Source organism: Heterocephalus glaber, unplaced genomic scaffold, assembly GCF_053883595.1.
Source record: "Heterocephalus glaber isolate CG9 unplaced genomic scaffold, H.glaber_assembly_v1.0 deba00000122, whole genome shotgun sequence".
In the NCBI taxonomy this organism is placed as follows: domain Eukaryota; kingdom Metazoa; phylum Chordata; class Mammalia; order Rodentia; family Bathyergidae; genus Heterocephalus; species Heterocephalus glaber.
In genome coordinates, this window is record NW_028258138.1 from 58,497,989 (window position 1) to 58,519,640 (window position 21,652).

Genomic DNA, 21,652 nt, shown 5'->3' on the forward strand with positions numbered 1-21,652 from the left:
ATTAAGGAAAATATAAAACCATCTCTTACATATATAAAATATAACTCTTACATTTATTATGAATATATATTATGCTTAAGAGATTTATTCTTTTACTATAACAAAAAATTATCATATAAACTATATCACAATGTTTTTAAAAGATTATTATTTTCTTTTTTTTCCTTCCTTCCCTTCCTTCCTTCCTTCCTTCCTTCCTTCTTTTGTTTTTAGACAGGGTCTCTCTATGTAGGTCAGGTTAGCCTTGAACTCACTATGTAGCCCTGGCTGGCCTAGAATTTAACAGATGACCTAGAATTCCAATTCTAGGTCATCCTCAACTCCCAGATGCTGGGATTACAGGTATGTTGGAATAATACCCAGGCCCTTACATTTTGTGTTTTATTGAGTATTGGCTGTAGTAAAGAAAAGATATACTATTTTTCAAAAGGAGGTGATTCTATAGTTCTTTGCATACTGATTTTGAAAAACACTGTCTTCAAGGTTTTAAAATTATTTAAGTTAAAGCAAAAATTTTGTTGTTGTTTTTTTGAGGGTTTTTCGTACTGGAGATCCAACTCAGGTCCTTGCACTTGCGCAGCAGGCGACAAGACCACTGAGCTAAATCCCCAGCCCAAGTTAAAGCAAAATTTAAACTTAAGTTAAAGCAAAATTTAAACTTAAGTGACATTTGTATTTTTTTCAGTAACTCACATGGAAATTAGAAATTATTTCTGAGAGAACAGGCATAGTTAGGAAAATGGAATATAGTAATTATAGAAAATAAAAAGTTATTGAATAGTTAGAAAATAAAATGTAAATTTAAATCAGTCTCTATATGTAAAGTGTAAAATTTTTTAGCATTAAACTGGCAAATTTTAGAATAACAATGACAAAAGGAAAGGTTGGAAAAGAATCTACTGATTTACTTATTAGTGTTTTAGAAAAGAATGCTTTTATCAAACTTTTAATTTTGAGAAGTTCTTTCACTGTTTTCTAAAGGGAGAGGATGTCCTGCATCTGTGGTCACTTTAAAGTATTCTGGAAAAGGAATCTGTCGTCTTCAAGCAAACCTTCTAGATACGCGTCAATCTGCTCCAGGTCATTGGCAGGGCCACCCTGGAAGACAACACCCAGGGCTGCATCAGGGAAAGAAGCTGCCAGGTTAACTCCACTAGCCTGGTCGGCCTCCTGACAGTGTTCTCTATGACTCATGTGGCAAGGACACCTGTCCTGTGTTTGAATAATACTTTTAACCTTTCCAAAAGTTTTCACATTTAATCTCATTTTATGTTCACCAGTTGTGAGGAATTTGGATCAGTTTTTCGTTAGTGGAGGTTGGTCAGTGGTATTTTCCTCATTTTTTTCTAAATTACTTGTTGTATTCCTAAAACCCCCAACCCAGTGTCATCCTTCTCTATTACAGGTTGCCATCTGCTATTTTAAATATTCATGATCTTTAGCCTTGAAGGCAAAAACAGAGGAATACCCAAATGGCCACTTGTGTTGCTCCTCTTCCCAGGGTACCATCTTTTCCCTTAATCTTTGGTTCCCCACTTGGCTCCATCCCCTTCTCTCTGTCCTTCCTTTTCCCCTCTCCCTACTGGGGTAATCATGCTTCCCTTTCCCGGGCTCCTTGGTCTATGATAGATCAAGGGAACATGTGCTCTATCTTTATTGATCCAAATCTGTCTCCTTCAGGCCCAATTATGGGGCCAACTGGCTCTCCAAATGGACAGATGGATGAGAGAATTGTTAGGGAGGACCTTTCAGAAACAATCCCAGCTGTATTATTGTTCCCACTAAGTATGCAGCACCACTATCCTAGTCTCTCCTTTCCTTCTCTGGTTCTATTAAATGTGCCTCAGCTTTACTTCTGTCCTAGATTGGGGTCTTGCTCCTGTGGATGGATTTCCGTGGTGTTGATATTCACCTAGATTTCCCAATATAATAACCTGAAGATGTTCTGTGGCCCTCTCTGACCCTGGAAGGTCTGAGCCTGTTAGGTACAGTCTTATCTTTGGGCTACATTCTCTTCCTGGCAGACTGAACCTCCTCCTAGGTCTTCATGTTGATGTTAAACATAGCTTTTTCATGAGCCTGTCCCACTCTATCTGCTTTATGTCAACCTCATCTCTATTCTCTGATCCATTCTACTGCAGCCACTGTGGCAGTCAGGGGAAGTACAAATGGAAGTTTCAAGTACAGAAATATATAAATATGTTTGAGTCAGAGCCATTTGAATACTTCTAAATGATTGTGGGTAAAAAGTTTCACATTGTGGTGTCTAAAGACCTTCACATCCCTCCTACCAAACTTTGTGTCAAAAGCAAATTTAATTAATATAATTACCCTGGCTATTCTGGGAAATCTAAGGATATGTCACAGAAGGTAATTTTTTAGAGAGTTATTATTCCTTTATTTCCCCTAGCCAAACATAGATTTTTCTGACTAATCTGTTTTTTATTTTGTTTTTTGTTTTTGTTTTTTGGAACCGGGGATCGAACTCGGGACCTTCTGCTTGCGAGGCAGGTGGCAGAACCACTGAGCTAAATCCCTGGCCCCCAAACATATATTTTTCTATTATAGGAAAGAATCATTTTTAGAAACTCTCTCAGAAAGTAATATTGAATTTTTATGATACCAAATTTTTTTTGGTCTCTCCAGTGTTCCTTGTTATCAAAACAATCATCACTGAAAGTCTACCATGTGCCAGGTTACACAGTCGACCTTTTACATGTAAACTTTTAATGTAAACTGTTAAATTTTTAAATGTTTAATGCAAACTTTTGAACTTTTACAAGTAAACATCTAAACTTTTAGAAGTAAAAACAGTCACAGCCACAGGAGCCAAAAGGAGCTCCACTCAAATTCCATTTTCACAGCAATAAAGAACTGGCTGAAGTGTTGTTAACAGAAGCATAAATACACCTCCCACAATGTGAAAACAGCATTGTTTATCCTTTTTATTTTAATACAGTAGCATTTTAATTGTTTCCTAGATCACCAAAGGGGCAATATACTAACCTCTCATTTTGCAATGTTCACAGCTAAGATTGAAATGCAGGCAGTCCATGCTCAGCACATTCTATATTGATGTATGGCAAATTCCCACGTCTTTCCCTTCATGAGTGAAGCTGTCCCTGGTAAATTCTCCCGGCTTTCTAAGGGGATTCAGTCCCTGCACTCTCACCCTGCATGGCCCGGGAAGATCTTGTCTAGGCCGCAGCACCCAGGGTCTACAACTGAGGACAAAAGGCCACGTGCTCCCTAACCTCACTGTTCTGGTTTGGATTTCTTAATTTATTTCTGGAACCTACAGCTAATATAATTTAATTTTTGCTGTATCCAGCATTTCTATATGCTGTCCTAGAAGATGGGCCTTTCCTTATTAGTTCCATCTATTATTAAAAGCTCAATTGTTTATGAATTAAAATACACAAACAAAAATGACAGTAATCGATACTTACATGATGTTTCCTAACCTCTCCAACATGGCTAATATTTGGAGGGCTTATTTTAATTTATAAATGAAGATAAAGTATCTTGCTTTCTAAAAAAATTGGAGAAATTTCCTACTGAATATGTTGCTGAGGAGACACCAAAGGCATCTTCTACCAAGAGTATAAGCAAAGACTCTAATGTTTAAAGATAAAAAAGAATAGAAGATTTTTAAATGTTCTAATATATCCTTCGAAGTTCACCTATTTATGATTTCAATATCCTTACATGACCTGCCCAAGGTCAGTATGCAAATGACAAGAGTAGAAGAATGTATACAAGGGTTCTGTTTTGCTTTGGATCATAAATGCCCCCTAAAAAGCTCATGCGGTTAGGAGTGGCACTTTCAGAATGCGATTGTATCATGGAGGTGCTAACCTCATCAATGGATTAATCTATGATGAGCTCATAGCTGAGTGGGATGTTAGGAAGTGGGGCTTAGTTGGAGGAAGTAGCTCAACAGAGGTGTAACCTGGAAGGATTTATCTTGCCCATGGCCCCCTTCCTCTCTCTGCTTCCTGACTGCCATGAGGTGAGCAGCTTTGCTCTGCCACACTCTCACCCTCTCTATGATGTTTTGCCTCATCACAGACCTAAAAGGAATAGAGCCTGCTGAGCATGGATTAAAACCTCTGAAACCCTAAAACAAAACCAACCTTTCCTCCTTTAGTTTGATTTTCACAGATATTTTGTTACAGTAACACAAAGCTGACTAACACAGGCTCTTTCCCCAGAGCATATCCTGACTAATAACACTTCATCACTCACCAGCTGAAGTTTCTGCAATAATGCTGCCAGTTTTACACGAAGATTGTTCAGTTTATCCTCAGATACTTTTCTTTTTTGTTCACAACGTATCAGAGAGACTTCATTAAGAATTGCTCTTCTATTCGCATCATAGATAATGGATTGTATTTTTCTCTTCATATTTTTTTCATACTGGACCATATAAACATTCTGGATCTGTGGATGTTTTTTAAAACAGTATATTTTTAAAATGTTACTATTTTTGTGAATATCGCAAAAATATTTTGTATGCCAATTCTGCACGTGTCTCAAGGATTAACTTTGTATTGAAGTGTGACAGTCAGTCTGAACTGTTGACACCTTTAAAGAACTTACTCTCTGAAGGGAAAATGTACAATATTCCAGTAATTATAAGGATTATAGAGGCACAAAAAATTAGGCTTAAAGACCTTTTCTTTGGAATGAAGAAGGAATTCTGTGAAGGTTGAACTTGTACTTCCACCAGTGGTACAAAACTATTCAAGGCTCAAAGTGGCCAGGTGACTGTGGACCTCTTTCCACAATATCAGTAATTCACAGGTAATGAGAGGTTGTTGTCTTGAAGAAACTGTTGTGTTGCTTATAGAAGACTGTGGAGTCTTTATAGACACAGAAGCTACAGAATGATAAATGCTACTCCCTCACTCTTTTTGGGTTCTTTATCCTGATGCAGGGAGTGTGGACTGTTACCCATATGCTCCCTGAAAATTCAAGGGTCTTGGCTGTTTTCCAACATTGCATGTTGTGCCTGAGCCCTTCATGAAGCAGAAAGAGATAACAGAGAGGGCTTCCATTTGAAAATGACATTAATTGCTTGTGTCAACATTTTGAGAGGACCAGAGATATTCTGAAAAAAGAAATATAGGGAAAATCCCATTTTAATAAATATTTTGATGTTTCTGTAATAAGGCACTTTCTGTATTCTAATATGATTGGGTTGCAAAGAAAATTGTGGTAGGGTAGCCCCATTTACCCTCTGGGCCCATCCTGCTCCCTGCTGCCACCTTCCATTACATCTATCTCAGATGTGGTGCAGATCCTCCCCACATACTCCCCTGTCACCACTGCTGGCACTCATTGCTCTCATGAGACTCTCTTCTTTCTGTAAAAAATCCTTTGAAGAAATAATACCATTTCTATATGTAGCTCTGTTTAATAAATATCCACTAACTACTTCATAAATTTCAATGTTTCAAATTTAATTATAGGTGATACAAAAATATGTAGGGTAGGCTCTGCCCTCAAGAACTTTCTAGGTAGCATTATGGGATAGTACAAGTATGCACGTATATCTTATTGGTCAAAGGGCATTGTGCTCCCAAGTAAGGCTCAGATATTATTAGAGTTAAGAAGAAGGTGAACAGTTGCTGTTAAAGGGCATTAAAGTCCTGATTTATAGTATTTGACTTGGATTCATGTAGCTAATTTACCTTCTGATTATTTGCACTTTTCATATACTATTAATGAAGAGGAATGTGTGGGAGCAGGGAATAAAGTAACATTTCATAATGGCACACACTGGCCATGAATCCATGGGTGTATTACAGTATGTTAAAGACTAATTCTGAGGTTTGTAGGTTTTCTATAAAGACATCTTAGATTGTTAGAGTCTTAAACTTCCTAGAAGCTTATGTAAGCCACCAAAAGCTAGGCTTCGAAATCTTCAGCCTGGCTTCTCCTATTCTTACATATATTCTTACATATTCTTACATATACTTCCCCATATTCTTACATCATTCTTGCATCAGGCCCTTTGCTCTTGCTGCTTTCTCAATTTGGTAAATTCAATCCCAGATATACACAAGACATCCTCCTGGCCTCTGGTCTGTCTTGAAACATTACCTCCTCAGGTATTCTTTGGCCACTGTATCTGAAATCACCTCCCTTTCCCCAGCACACCAGCTGCTGTTAATACCCTGGCCTTGCACAATGTTTATCATCTATCATTCTGTGACTCCATATTATGTCTTACATGACAGCTGAGATGTAAGTTCCTCAAGGGTATCAAAAATTTACACTCACCACAAGGGAACTTCGAACACATGGGACAATCCTGCCCTGCCAGGCTAGAGTCTAAGATCTTGAAGGGGAATCCACTCTTGTTTTGTTTTGACTTATGTAGTACACATTGGGTAACTATACATTCAGGTAATTATCATATGCTATCACCTTAAACTTTCATCATTTCTTTACAGTGAGCACATTCAAAATTCTTCTCTTTTGATATACAGTAAGTCACTGACTTATGAATGAGTTCTGTTCTGGGAGAACTTTGTAAGTTGAATTCATTCTGAAGTCACAATGTATACCACGCTTTGCACTTCCTAGCAGTCCCTTCCACATCACCATTGCTTTTCCTTTTACTTCTGGACATCCTGGTTCCGATTGAGCACTGCACTACTGTACACTATCACACAGTACAGTAAGCACACAGCAGCACAACTGTGACAATGTCCACTAGACATATGACCCACTTCCTTGATTTGTTTGCATCTACGAATGTTCATAATGCAAGGTACATTTGTATCTGTGAAAGTTCACAACTTAAATGTTCATAAGTTGGACATTTACTGTAAATAACACATTATTAATTCATACAATCCACTTTTGAACATCTTCAATTCACTCTATAAGAAGTTGATGACTTACAATAAAGGAACAACTGCCTCCTCCAGGAAGCTTTATAGAGGCTCCCAGTGGAGGCTTCAGAAAACCAAAGGGGTGGCCTCTCCCCTAGGGTGAAGGTAGAGTAGGGAAAATAATTCAACTCAGCTGGAACAAGGGCAGCAGGACACAGATATTTTGGGTGTGACCAGCACTCTTATTTTTCAGTTTCTAGAATTCTGGAAGTTTACGGTTTTAGCCATCCTGATAATAGTAACCAAGAAACACTTTTAATAACAGCAACAATAAAACAACCCCAGACAAATAAAATTAAAGAAAAATATAAAATATTAAAAACACCACTATTTGGAAGGACAGATGTATTTCTCACCACCCTTAAGAAAGAACATGCTATTGACACACTTGAATGGACCTGAACTTATGCTAAATGAATAAATGAGGCAAAAGGGCATATACCATGAGATTCCACCTCTACAGCACTCCTGAAGTGGTAAAATGATGGTGATGGAAGAAAGACCAGTGGTTCTTGGGAGTCAGATGTACTAGTGGGGGGCAAGTTGAGTGTGACTGTAAAAAGGTGGCAGAAGGGAGAGATGTGTGGTGATGGGAATTCTGCATCTCAGTATATACACATACTAAAACCACACACATACATCTTTACCAATTTTAATTTTCTGGTTTCGGTATTGTACTATAATAACGCAAAATGTGGGCAGTGGAGGAAACTGGGTCATGGATACATGGGATCTCTCTGTACTATTTCTGCAGTTTCATATGAATCATACATTATAGATCTCAAAATAGTATTTCAAAATTAAAAATAAGAAGACAAAAGCAGAAGCAAACCCCAACACTGTTAATAGACTATGATATGAAGCACATTACATTCAAAGTCATATTCATTCTCTGAAAGTTCACCCTTTTATAATGAGCAAACTATATTTCCTTCAAAGACTACAATCCAGTTTCCTGATTTATTCTGCTTTTCTTAGGCTGAACTCTCTAGGAAGAGTTTTTAAAAGGTAATAATTTTCACAACTTCTGAGGCCGAATACAAAAGGACATCTAGTTGTATTAACATTTTAATTAAGGTGAGAAGAGAATCTTAACTAGTTGAGAGGCTTTAGTTTTTCTGGTTGAACCCACTCTTGTAGAGGTGTTTGTAGCAGATCAAAAATGCAATTACTTCTAAACTCCATTAAGTCAGAACAGAATTAGGATTTGAAAGAAAGGATCTTCAAGTGAGATATTAATTTTCTACCTTGAATTCAGAAAGCTCAAATCCAGCATGTGTGCACTTCCAGAATCCTAACAAGTTTGCTTAAAATAAGGAAGACATATGACATCTATAGATTGTGCACTATGCAAATGAGGATATGCATAAAGATATGTATGGGGATAGGCAGGCACTGGAGCAGAAACAATCAAATTTGATTCAATGCACAAAAATTAAGATCCAAATGCATCCAAAGGTACTGAATGCTGCCAGGATACAGGAGTGCTAATTTCAAGCTCTCTATAATTTAGTTGGGGAGAAAATGAAACACAAGAACCTATTATAACACAGGGTCAGAATTTTAATGAAAAGAGTTTTAAGGTTCTTTCATTAACCAAGCACTATCGGGGGAGTCTTTAAGGGATTGAGAGTGGATAACTATTTTGGGGAAATATAGTGTGGGGAAAGGTTCAGAGGTAAGTCAGTATATGGAGGTTGGAGCAATCCTAGGATGCTCATTTTGGATGCAGCTGATGGCTTGTGAGTGGAAAGAACAAAAGACGCTGGTTTGGGACAGGTAGTGAAAAGTCATCAATGGTGCCCTGAAACATCTCCTGCTCTAACAGTTGTTAGGAAAGCTACTCATGGGTCAGGGTGAGGTGACTTATACAGAGCCCTCTTTTGTTTTGATGTGGCTCTCTTTATTAAAAGTACACACCCTAAAGCAAGTTGCACAGATTTGTCCTCTATGTGGACTTCAAGAAACTATATGTGAGTTTGTTATTGGTGTACAGGAAGGCTGTTGGTTTTTGAGTGTTAACTTTGTATCCAGCTGAACTAATGAATTTAGTTATTACATCTACAAGTCCTTTGGTGGAGTTTTGGAGGTCTTTTATCTAAAATATCATGTCATCCACAAATAATGATAATTTAACTTCTTCTTTTCCTATCCTTATTCCTTTCATTTCCTTGTCTAATTGCTGTAGATAATATTTCCAGAACTTTATTGAATAAGAGTGGTGGCAGTGGACATCCTTGTTTCTGATTTTAGACTGAAAGCTTTCAGTTTTTATCATTTTAGTACAATGTTGGCTGTTGGTTTTTCATAGATGGCTTTTATCAGGTTGAGATAAAGACCATCAATTCCAATTTTCTGTAGGGTTTTTATCATGAATGGGTGTTAGACTTTGTCAAATGCTTTCTCTGTATCTATTGAGATGATGATGTAATTTTTGTCTTTGGCTTTGTTGATATGGTGTATTGCATTTATTGATTTGCGTATGTTGAACCATCCCTGCTTATACCAATAAAATTGAAATTAAAAAAAGAAATGAAATGTGTGTTTTTTATAACCATGTACCTAAAACTATCAATCACCATCTTCTGTAGCTCACTTTTAACAGAAGTTTCTGATCTTGACTAATAACTTTGCTTTGGTTCTTTGAATCTCATTTTCCTTGAATATTAGGAAGATTCTAATCATCATCTATGTCAACACTGCTCACTCTGAATAAACATGGATTGTATTCACTCTAGCCTCCATGATCCCTTCATTAGTAATAATGTAAACACTGAAAAAATTTAGAAATAGATATGAAAAGGAATACATAATCTTGGGTAAACTATGTTTGACAAGACAATTATCACAAATTTCTAACCAATAAATAAAGACATATGGGAAGATCCAGGTCTTGATAATTCTTCAAGGTGACTGCCATAGACTTTCATTTGGGATAATCAATTTCTGCTGGACACTAAGCAAACCCTCCTACCACAAAGAAAGATTTCACCATCAGCATCATCACCATATGTCATGATATAATGGCAAGGTCTCTAAAAGTTTAAGGCAATTCTTCTACACCAGTAGGCTGAGAACCTGTAACATACCTATTGCAAGTAACATATACAAACTCTATACCAAGTGTCAAGTGTTAAAATCCGTATAAGAATAACATGGGGGTTGTAGAATGAAGAGAACTGTAGAGTAGGACAAATCTGGGTTGAAATTTCAAATTTGATACTTACTTTCATGATGAGATTAATAAATTATCTTAATGAACCTCCATTTCCTTGTTACTAAGCTGAAGACAGTGGTTATCAACCTCCCAAAGTTGTGAGTTAAATGAGGTAACACACAGAATGTCATTGTTTACTGCCTGGTGCTAATAGTTCTCAATCATAGTTTTGTATTAGTTGATTAAAATAATAATAGTGCTAAAATATGGTCAAAACATATTGAAAGTAAACTGTCTTTTATTCTAGCTAAGATATATCAACAAAAAGTCATCAAACGAAAAATGTTTAATTGCCACATTTTTAATAAAACATTCAGAAAATCAGTAAATTCACTTTTCAATTGAGCAGTAATGAGATGCTAATTATAATCTCTACTCCTGTTTCTAGTTACTTGTGACAGTCCACTAGGCACTCAGTCAGAAATATAAGAGGGAAACATATTAACAAGGCCGGTTAAATTTAGGTTCACTTCAAAATTTAAATACTTTTATAATTCTGTCTTTGTTAACCAGAAGCCTGTTTCAATTTCTAATCTTCATTTCAAGTGTGCCTAGTCATGTCTTTTGGGAATTCACAATTCTTTTTCACTTATAAAACAAGAATATTAAAATTAATACCATTATCTACAAAAGAGACAAATCAAGTAGCACTGCCCATCTCTGCCCTTTGCACGTCTTAAGCTCTGCCACTCACCTCCTAGACTTTACATTTTGCATGTTAGTGTGGTAGTTTTCCACAAGATGGCTATAAGCATGAGTAGGTGGAAGAAGATGCCAATAATGTATGTGCTAGTGATGGCACTGGTGTACACATTTGAGAAAAGACAAGTGTCAATGATACTTAACAGCTCAATATTAACCCTGGTGCCATAAAAGTTCTAAGGTGCTGTAGCAACTAGATACGTAGGTGATGAGTCTGGGAACTTCCATGGACACCTAGGCTCCAGCACTAATCCTGTACATGAGCTTGGCCATATTCACACCATAGAGAAGTGTTCTCCAGTGAGAAATGAGGGAACTGAGGGTATATATATTTTTTGAGCTATGTCTGTAGTAGAACTGAAGTACATCATAGAGTTCCTCTCACCAGCCACAAAATCTTTTTTCTATTTTTGGTACCAGGGATCAAACTTGGGACCTTGCATTTGTGAGGCAGGTGGCAAAATCTTTTAAAAACTAAATAAGGGGGAAAGGAGGAGAGGATCAGAGGATGAAAAAAGGAATTAAAATGAGTTATGCACATGTACCAACTCCACACAAGGAAGTAAATATATGTACTACAAATATATATATATACACACATATATAATACACATATATTTCAAAGCGAGAAATGAACAAAGAACTGCTCAAAGAACAGTAGTAAAACACAAAAAAATTAGTATCAGAAAATATGGATGGTTTGAGACTACAGGTGAATTTCTTTAAATTCCTTTCATATAGTATTAATTACTTTTATAAATACTTTTATAATGGAATAATTATAAGCTTAAAATTTGTCAATAAGATAGTAAAAATGAACAGAGATCAAATTATCTGAAATAATTTAAAACCTTATAATTTGTCCTTTAGTCTAGTGTTTCAAGTATTCAGTGATTATATTTCTTGAAGACTAAGAATATCCACTTTATTGCTCAAAATACAGTCCTACTGTAGATGTTGTGGACAATTTTGTATTTTAAAATTCAAAAGGATGTTGCTTTGTGACATCTGATATTCTACACATTAATCTAAGTCTTGATAAGTAAATGCAAATTTGATTTCCTTTCAAACTTAACATTTGGAAATGTATATTTCTCCTTTGGAACACAAGGTCATTTAGAATATAAATGGCTACATGGAAAGAAAGCTTACCTGGTTGAAACATATTTTCAGCTTTTTGTTTGTCTGCTCTGGGCATTGCTCCAGCTGTTTTCATAAATGATAATAGAACAGGATATTAGCTTTACAGAATGAGCTGTCTGTAACAGAGTTATACCATGCAAGCGTCTTATAAAAAAAAAAGCATCAAAAGCCTAGAACTAGCCAATATTGGTACTCTGGGTCTTTTAAACATGGGTCTAATTAAATTAATTAACAAAATTACACTTCATTTCATTAAAAAATAATTAAGGCCATTTACACAAATAAATATAGCATGATTGAAAATGTGCTGATTAAAAAATCAAATGGAAGGAAAATTAAATTATAAAATAAAAAATATTCAAAATGTGATGTGTAAAAGGCAGTTGGAGTCTGGATTTCTTGGAAGAGATTGCCTGAGAAACAGACTCGGAGTTATTGGCACATGGAATAGTACTGAAAGTCAGAGACTACATGAACTAACCTAGAAATAGCATTTAATAGAGAAAGGAATGTGCTCCAGGAACAAGAAATCAGGTAGGACATATAGAAACCAAGTAGAGAAAGAGTTGCCATAAAGAAGATGAGAGAAGAAGGCAAGAAAACAAGATGTGTGTGGTCATGGAAACCATGCAAAGAAAGTGCTTTAGAGAGAAAGTGGGCAGCCGAATAGAAGGTCACTGGGAAGTCAGAAAATAAGAAGTGACTACTACATCTGTCTTCACAGACATCACTGGTGACCCTGACAGGAACGGTCCTGGTTAAGAAATGAGAGCCACATGGGAGAAGAGATGAGAGAAAAGGATAAAGAAGAAGAAACAGTAAGTTATAAAATTAGGGGTTTCACCCAGGACCAGATTGAGGCAGGTGGCAGCCCTGCCTGATTAATAATTTGTGTTCTTTCCACTGACAGCTTTTCCATCAGTTCCACAAGCAACCCTGCACAGTGAGGTGAAGGGGTCCCCAGCATTCCTGCATCACCGTGGCTCCCCCTCTGCCTGAAGCAGCTCCTCTGGCCTCAGACTATGGACCTTAGCCAGTGTCACCTCACCCCCACGGGGACTACTTGGCATTGCTGCGGGAAGACCAACTTGAGGTTTCCCCTTTGCACCCCAAGTAGCTGACTGAGGTTTCTCCCACAATCATACATGGCACTGTCTCCACAAGGAGTCTGGGAAGTACAATCTTCTTCAGTTTCCCCTGTGATGTTTTAGTGATTCTAGTAAGACCAGTGCTCTGGGACCTGTGCAGTCCTCAGCTCAGCTCCTCCCAAGAGGCACTGAAGAAGAATATCTAAGGATGAGAAACTCTTTTTTTTGGTGGAGGAGAAGGAGGGAAATCAGCAAAATGTCCCATTTGTTTGATCTCTGAAACCAACTGTTCTCAGTCTGTAAGATTTTCTACACCTCATTTTATCCTTGGCCACACTGACTCCAAGGGCATTTTTCATTGTGAGCCATCCAGTTGATATAGGGATCCCCATCTTTATAAACTGTTCTAGGTCCTCTGACCTCCAACACTTTACAATTTTCTTCCGTTAAGATTAAATTCAAACTAATGTCATTCCCTCAGAGTTCCAAAAAGGCAAGCTTACCTCAATACTTGCTATCAGCTCTTCCACAGATGTGCAGTTAAATTCTGATGACAGCAGATATTTAGGCACAAAATACAGAAGGATCTCCCTAGGAATATAAGCACAGAAGAAATAGGAATAACTGGGACAAGCACCATAGCACTTACCCATTAGAATTGGGTTTATTTCCTGGATATTAAACATCCTGGCAAAGATAAACATTAGTTCCTCCCAAATATTTTGGTTTTTACCACTGATATCAAAGTTTTCTTCTGGAAGCACAGCCTTGGAGAAGGGCCTGGCTGTGGTTATAAAAGGACACTAGGAAGGCCATGGGAATGTTCTCTTGAGTGTTGACTGAGTCAAGGTCAATGTCTTGATAGTGATACTGTCCTATGACCCTGCCTAATGTCACAAGTGCAAGAAACTGAGCAAAGGGTACAGTTTATTTCTGCATTATTTCTCAAAGATACACCAATCTACATTTATTTCAAGAGAAAAAGTTTATTGAAAGAAAGGAAAAGAAATAAAAAGGAAAGAAGAGTGCTTGCTTCAGCAGCACATATACTAAAAAAGGAGAGAGGAATGGAAAAAGAAAATGGTAACAAAGGTTTCTTAATGTCTAACAGTCCATGATCTGCCAGTCCAGGGAAGCCCTGCACATACTCGAGTGTTCTTTTCTGCAGAGAACTCAGCATTGTGGAAGAGAATAGGCTGGCTACAGGACTGCTGACCCTTTTTCCCAAGAAAGTCAAAAAGTTTAATTTTCCAGAGCAATTATACTTTTTAGGGCTTTCAGTACTAGTCTTAGAAATCATATACGGATCCTGCTATTTCCAAACAATGGTAGCCATGTCTCTGACAAAAGGTAGTAGAACTCACTATTATGTTGTGAAGTTTTTCTAGGATTAACCACATAGATGACACATTTTATTAGGTTTCAGCATTGCCCAAGCATCAATTATTTGCCTGGCTGGTAGGAAGACAAATGGGGTGGGAATGGACTGAAAATGGACTTCAAGGTATCTGAGATGAGAAGAAACCCAATGACACTGAAAGGAAGCTACAACTTGAGTCCCTGGGAAAGGGAACTGTGGGCAATCTTCTGATCAGGCTGGTATGTCAGAAGAGGCAAAGAGTCTTCTGAACAAATCACCCCCTGCTTCTCCCAGAACCAACCTCTCTGGTTTTGAGTTAAACTTCTGAATGTTGGTTTCAGAGTTAAATTTCTGAATGTTTGTCCTTACTGCAGTGACTGTACATTCTTTTGTGCTTAGATTAAAAGCAAACCAGCAACTGCTTAAGACTGTACTCTTAGATAAATATATAGAGCTGACATTAGTTGGCGAGAAGGTGATGGGCCAGGGAGGGGAAAGAAAAAAATTCTGGATTAGTTTTGGATTATTCTCAATTAGTCATCTGTACTTCAAAATCTACACTAGATATCATCTATGATTTGGTTTATATTTCTATAAATGGATAGGTGATAGATGGATAGATACATAGAAACTATTTTAAAATTAAACACTGTTTCATGTAAAGGAAAGCAGGAGTTAGACAAGGGCGGTGATAGGGAATGTGAAGGAAGTAGTGCAGGCCACCTGCACTATGCTTCAGGGAATTATTTCGTATAGTAAAATACCTATGCCCCCTGGGTTAGATCTAACTACCCCTTATAAAGTTCTAGAAATATGTCAACAACTGCTATCTGTTCTGTATTCATAATTTCATGTAATTTTTATGAAAATCCTATGATTGTAGAGTGATTCCTGTTTTGAACCTCTCTGGTTCCTGACTGCTAAGGGCACCTCTCCAGTCAGACCCAGGTGGGTCCCTGTCCCATCCTTCTTTGTCTCCCTCCAGGACGCCCTAGTATTTGGCCTTTTACACTCTTCTAAATAGAGTTCTAAATAGAGTTGCTGCTAACTAGCTTCTCCCTCAGGGATTCTGTCCAGAAGACTGACCAGAAAAAAACAAATTAGCCACTTGCAGTCTACACACACAAGCGTACACACACACACACACACACACACACACACACTTTTTCCTGCCAAATTAGTTTAGAAAAAAATTAGATTCTGTTAAAAACAACTGTAAGATACCAAAAATCACTTATATAGGATCTGGTTGCAGATATTTAAGAACTCCAAAAGTTCCTTCATACTGGAGGGTGCGTCTTTTTAAACCTTTCTCCTACATCCCACTTTGTTTTCTTTTGAGCAGATGTAATAATCCCATAATCCACGCAGGGTCCTTCAAGGACGTGAACTGGGTGAAATAAACTTTAGGAATAAACCAGTGTTTACTCACTATCGTCTCTAGAATCAAATCAATGCTGTGTATTCTTGGGGCCCCTGATCCAAGTCTAAACATTTCACCTATGAACAGACTTTCCTCTGAAGCATTTATTTACAATTTTACACCTGGATTTGATAATAAAATCAGGAATTTATATTTTTAATGTTGTCTCTCGAGACATAAACACCCTAAAGATCTCTTCCAGAGTTATTACTTTTTTCTAGGACCTTGGCTATGATGTCCATGTCGGTTAAATTTCTGTAGAATCCATACCCATATCTGCAAATTTGAATTAGAAACTTTACAGGGTTTGTTATGGTTTGGATCTGGAATTTCCTCTGGCTTGGTCCCCAGTGCACCAGTGTTCACAGGCAGGGCTCTGAGAAGTGATCAGATGATTAGCATTCTGATCTTATCAATAGGTTAATACATCGGTGGGCTCATAACTTCATGGGACATTGGGAGATAATGAAACTTTAGGAGGGAAGGCATAGCTAGAGGAAGCAGGTCACTGAAGTGTATCCTTGAGGGCATATTATTTTCCCTGGCTTCTTTCTCTTTCTCTCGGCTTTCTGATCGCCATGAAGTAAGCAGCTCTATATGAAATCAGCACTGTCTCTATAAATAATGGCTACGTTTTAAGAAGTTCTAGCAAAGGGTCTTTTCCTTTTCATTCAAATGTCATATTCCTTTCAAATTAAGAGTGTTCTTTTAGAGAAAACACTAGGCAAAGTCTCTGACTTGGAGTCATAGGACTTCACGTGTTCTAGACATGGATGGCATGCGAAGGGCTACTAAGAGGCAGCTAAATCTAGCTATTCGTTTAAACCAATAATGTAGTTCATTAGCTTAGTCTTGGCTAAGGAAATGAGCAAGTCTTCTACCTGTGGTTGACCAAAACTCTCTTCTTCAACCCAGTCAGTGAAAGGCTAGGAAGAGATGGAAATGGCATGGCTTCACTTTCTAAAAACAAGAATCCAGTAATGGTTTTGATGGACACAGTTGGTACAGTATTTATTTTTTGTGGCTTTTTTTTTAACTTTAGCAACTGGAATCAACCTTAAAAAGTGATTTTTTAAAAAAATAAAATTATTTTGGTATTTTTAAAATTTAAGATAAAAAAGAGCATGTTTGTTCTTTTATACAGATGAAAAGCATAAAGTCTGCTTTACTATGAAGTTCACAAATATAATAATAAACCAAACAAGGCATTAGCATTTAAGAGAAAGGACTGCAGGGACAGACAGTCCAGGATTTGAATCCAAGATATACCGCTGAAAAGTTATATAATACTGGGGAAATTATTAACCTCTATGTAACTCACTTTTCTCACCTGTAAAATAAGAATAATAGAAGTATCTAGTTATAGGATCACTATATGGTGTAAGTCAATTAACATGCACAAAGTATTTAGGAGAGTAACTACAAAAAATGTATTAATGAGATTATTATTATAGAAGAAGGTGATCTGAAATTTGATACTACTCCAATGTTTAGGTCTATGTATCTGTTAAAATTTAATAGTCTGGATAAATTTATTTCACTTCTCTCTAACATAATTAAACTAAGTCCCAACCTATTATTTAAAAGTATTTCATCGTGCAACAATACTATTCATGCTTTTTGCATTTTCGTGTGCAATTTAATGAAAATATTCTTTGAATATATACTAGTATATGTTGGTTATAGTATGAAAAAATCAATGTGTTTCATAAAAGTTATTCTGAGAATTAAACTAATATACATAAAGCAAAACATAAGACAGGAAAATGCTAAACTGAGCATAACAGGGTAATAAAATAGACAATAAAACTATTTTTTCATGTATTCAGTTAAAGATAATTAAACAGAGATAGAGCGACCCCATCCTAGCAGGGTGGGAAGAGAAAAGGATAATGTTAGCTCCAAAGAAAACCATGTAGACAGAATAACCAACATGTTAAAAAAATCTCTCACAGCTCTATTGTGTGACAAGCATTTATGGTGAACAACGTCCGGTGCACAGAACATTGTGCCCTTTGTGTTTAACGCAGCCAGCCACAATCTTTATGCCTTGAGGTATCTGAACTCTAGCTAACTTGAGGAGTAACACGTTAACCAGATATAAAATAGTACAGGATATGAATGAACAAACAGAACAAAACAAATACCTAACAAAGAAAACAAGAAATCAGTTTTCGCTGGTGAAATGTGAAGAATAAATACTACATGTTGCTAAAGATAAAAGAAATTATTGGTAAAATGAGATCATTTTGTGTAGTTAAAGCCTTGTGTTCTTCACTTTTTTTCCATGAAATGTTTTTTAGCAAAACAATCACCACAGAAAATTTAAGCTAGTACAGAATAGAGTTTATATATTAATACATTTGACTTTCAGAGTATTCAATTGATAAGAGTATGATGATTCTAAGCACTAACAAGTCTACCTGTTCATTATAGAAATGTTTTCTGGGGAATTCAATCAATTCTACCAATTCCTAATGTCAGAAGCCAAGGCACACTCAAATAAAGAATCTCCTTTTTGGTCACATGTAATTCATTAAAATTAATAGAAGTGTTACACTTATGAAGAATAAAAATTAGTCATATGGAAAAAAGGAAACTACTGAATTGCAAAAGAAAATTTATTCAACTGGAAAAGAAAGTTAAGTAACTATGGATACAAATTCTGATACAGTGCACACACTTCTACAGGTCTCTCCAGGTCTCATGGTATGGGAAGTAAGGAAAGATAGCTGTCTACACTTAAGAGCAAGAGGTTCTAAATTGAGGACGTTGGGCTTAAACCCCAGCCCAGTTCTTAGTAGATGTGTAATTGTCTATGTGACTTTCAATGTGCTACTTCGTTTCTTTATGCTTCATTTTCCTCATCCATTGAAGAAAATTTTAAAATACCATGCTCAGGGCGGGGGATTTAGCTCAGTGGTTCCGCTGCCTGCCTCACAAGTGCAAGGACCCAAGTTTGATCCCTGGTACCCCCCCAAAAAAACAAAAAAACCCACCATGCTCATAAATTTGCAGAACTAAGAAATTATTTCATAAAAGTACATACATAAATGCTGAAAACATAACAAAAACTCAAAAATCATAGCTATTACTATGATCAAGAAAGCCTGGTTTACTTGTAGCAATGGCTTAATCACTGAATATATGGTTTTATGCAAAATTCTTAATGATGTTCATATATTTATTCATATATACACAGACATGAATGCATTCACACACATACAGACTCACACACACAAACAAAAATACGATTTACTGCATTCACCAAGCCTTAGGGACCAACTGAAAGGTCTAAATCTTAGAACCAGTAAACAACCAACCAGGACTTGAATTTATGATTACACAACTGCAAAGATAAGGACCTTAAATATTAATTCTGGAAAAATACTGACAGAGAGTAAGAACTCATTGGAGAACCCCATTCTTTAAAGATTCAACTGAAGGAAACAGCAGTATGACATCAGTCCAGATCACTGGACACAGGGCCTTCTACAATCTCGTAACATCTGCACAAAGCTGAGGTCCTACCTCTGTCTCCTTTCCAGGCTAGTGCAAGCTACCAACTCAGACCCTTTTGTTGGTCAGACCTTGTTGATCAGTTAGGGAGCATACTGAATTCACTGTCCCATGAAAAACTTGTCTTACTAAAGATAAACAAGAGTGTTTCCTTGCTCCTTGGGAAGGCTTGGTATTAGATATGAATCCTAAAGGACAGCAGGTGGGGTTTTCAGACCCATGTAAGTATAGCCCTGGAGCCTGGACAGCTGCAGAACTGACTTTGGTCTATAGTGGTTAACAATCTTCCTTCACAACAGGACCACAGAACAGAGGTTGTTGCTCCTTATATATGTATCCTACTTCTGTATTTCTCTTTTTTTCTACCTCTTCATTATGGTTTGGATCTGGAATGTCCCCAAAGGTCATATGGTAAATGTCTGGCTGCCAGGTGATGGCACTCTTGGGAGGTGGGGCCTCCATGGAGGAACTGAGTCACTGGAGAGACGCCTTTGCAGGATATGTTTTGTCCCTGGTCCTCCCTCCCTCCTGCTCTGCTTCCTGCCTGCTGTGAGGCCAGCAGCTTCCTCTGCTGCACTCTTCCACTGCCTGATGTTCTGCTTCACCTCAGACCTGTAGCAATGGAGTCAGATGACCATGGAGTGAAACCTCTGAAACTGTGAGCCAAAAAACCCTTTCTTTATTAAGTTGATTTTTCTCAGGTATTCTGTCACAGCAACAAAAAGAGAACACAAGTTCTGTTCCTTTGAGAACTCTCACATTCAGGATTCTGTTGGTCACTGATATGAAAAAGCAAGGTAACTGTCCTAAGAAAATACTATTCCAGCCAAAGGTGTGCTGTGTGTCCTTGCCCCAGAGCTGGTTACTCCAAAGAGGCCCCTCACAGCCTGCGAACCCACAAAACTAAGGAGGTTTGCTAATTTAGTAATGCTCGTGCTCATACTCCTGCCCTCCCATATGACACCTAGTTTAGAGGTCTGTTCTGTTTACAGATGCCACTTGACTGTAAAGACTGTCATCATCCTGAATCCTAGGCTTTACTCCATCCCTGTCTCTGTCCTTTGAGAACTGAGATCCAGCCATCTAAATTCCTCAAACAATCATGTACACAAATGTTGACATCCTGCATTGGCCAAAAATAAATGAATAAATAAAACTCAGTTTCCCTGGAACTAAGTAAGTTCAGTATCTAAAATTACCAAAATAGACTTTTAAAAACCCATATAAGTGTCATGAGGGTTCTGTGAGGGGGTTAAAAAAGGTCACAAGAAAATTCAGTAAGAAATTTGTATTACAGTTAAGGGAGCATTAACAGTCACATAATGCTGTGTCCATAACTGCAGGCAGTTAGTGACTGCAATTCTGTTTCAAGGGACAGTTATCCTGTTGCATAGATGTCTAATTCAGTGTAGTTAGGAGACAAGTCATAGAGTCAAGCCATTGAATTTTTTCAGTATCATTACCTCTCATCTCAGTAAGGAAAAATAGAAAAAAAGGAATTGTCACTGCTTATAAAGAATGTGGAAAATTTTTAGTAATTGACTTTACCTTAAATTAGATAGCAGTTTTCTCACTGTTTCCTTGACAGATGTGCTTTGAGAAGACAGAGTCGGCAAAGAAGCAATTTTACTACTGCCACTCACAGAGACTCTGGTTTCGTGTCCAGACCTTAGACCTTCTGTAGGCACACTGGGCAATCTGAGGTTAATAATTTCAAAGTAGGAACCCCATTAAATACTAATAATTTCAGAAATAATAACATGTAACATAATGAAATATTAATACACAATCAATAAAACTAAGAATATAAATTTAATGAGAAAAATTGTCACATATGTAGTTTTACAAAAATATTCTTAATTAGAATAATGACCATTTATTTCTGTCATATACTGCTTCAAGGCTTTTGGGGTAGTCACAATTAAAGAGAATTGGTGATAATTTATTCCTGACAACAGCAGCAATATAGCACTTGTCTTTTCTTTGTGAAATAGACTTAAATTCTATTTTAGAATGGGATAAATATGCAAAATTAAAACACAAAATTAACAAAGATGGTTAAAAAAATACTTAGTGATGGTCTAGAGGAAAAATGTTCTAGGTGAAGTGTCATGACCTTGGAGTAGAAAACTCAATGGCTGCTCAAGTACGATGAGAAAGTCAAAAGCTGGAAGCATGGAGTAACAGGACCCAGAGGGAAAGAGGGGAGGTGAGAGACAGGTGCATGGGGGCCTTGGGGAGTGAACTGAGCTTCTTTTAAGCACATGAGAACTACCAGGAGAGGGTTGCGTGCAT

At 37.1% G+C, this 21,652-nt stretch overlaps 1 protein-coding gene across 1 annotated transcript in view; it reads right to left on the reverse strand.

Moving 5' to 3' along the window:
• Morc1 (MORC family CW-type zinc finger 1) overlaps nucleotides 1–21,652 on the reverse strand; it is a 209,433-nt gene continuing 187,781 nt past the window's right edge. Inside the window, 6 exon segments of the mRNA XM_087215093.1 lie at nucleotides 1–1,014; nucleotides 1,017–1,098; nucleotides 4,249–4,443; nucleotides 11,977–12,030; nucleotides 13,559–13,646; nucleotides 20,906–21,055. Of these exon segments, the coding sequence (XP_087071219.1) occupies nucleotides 947–1,014; nucleotides 1,017–1,098; nucleotides 4,249–4,443; nucleotides 11,977–12,030; nucleotides 13,559–13,646; nucleotides 20,906–21,055 (637 nt within the window). The 3' untranslated portion in view covers nucleotides 1–946.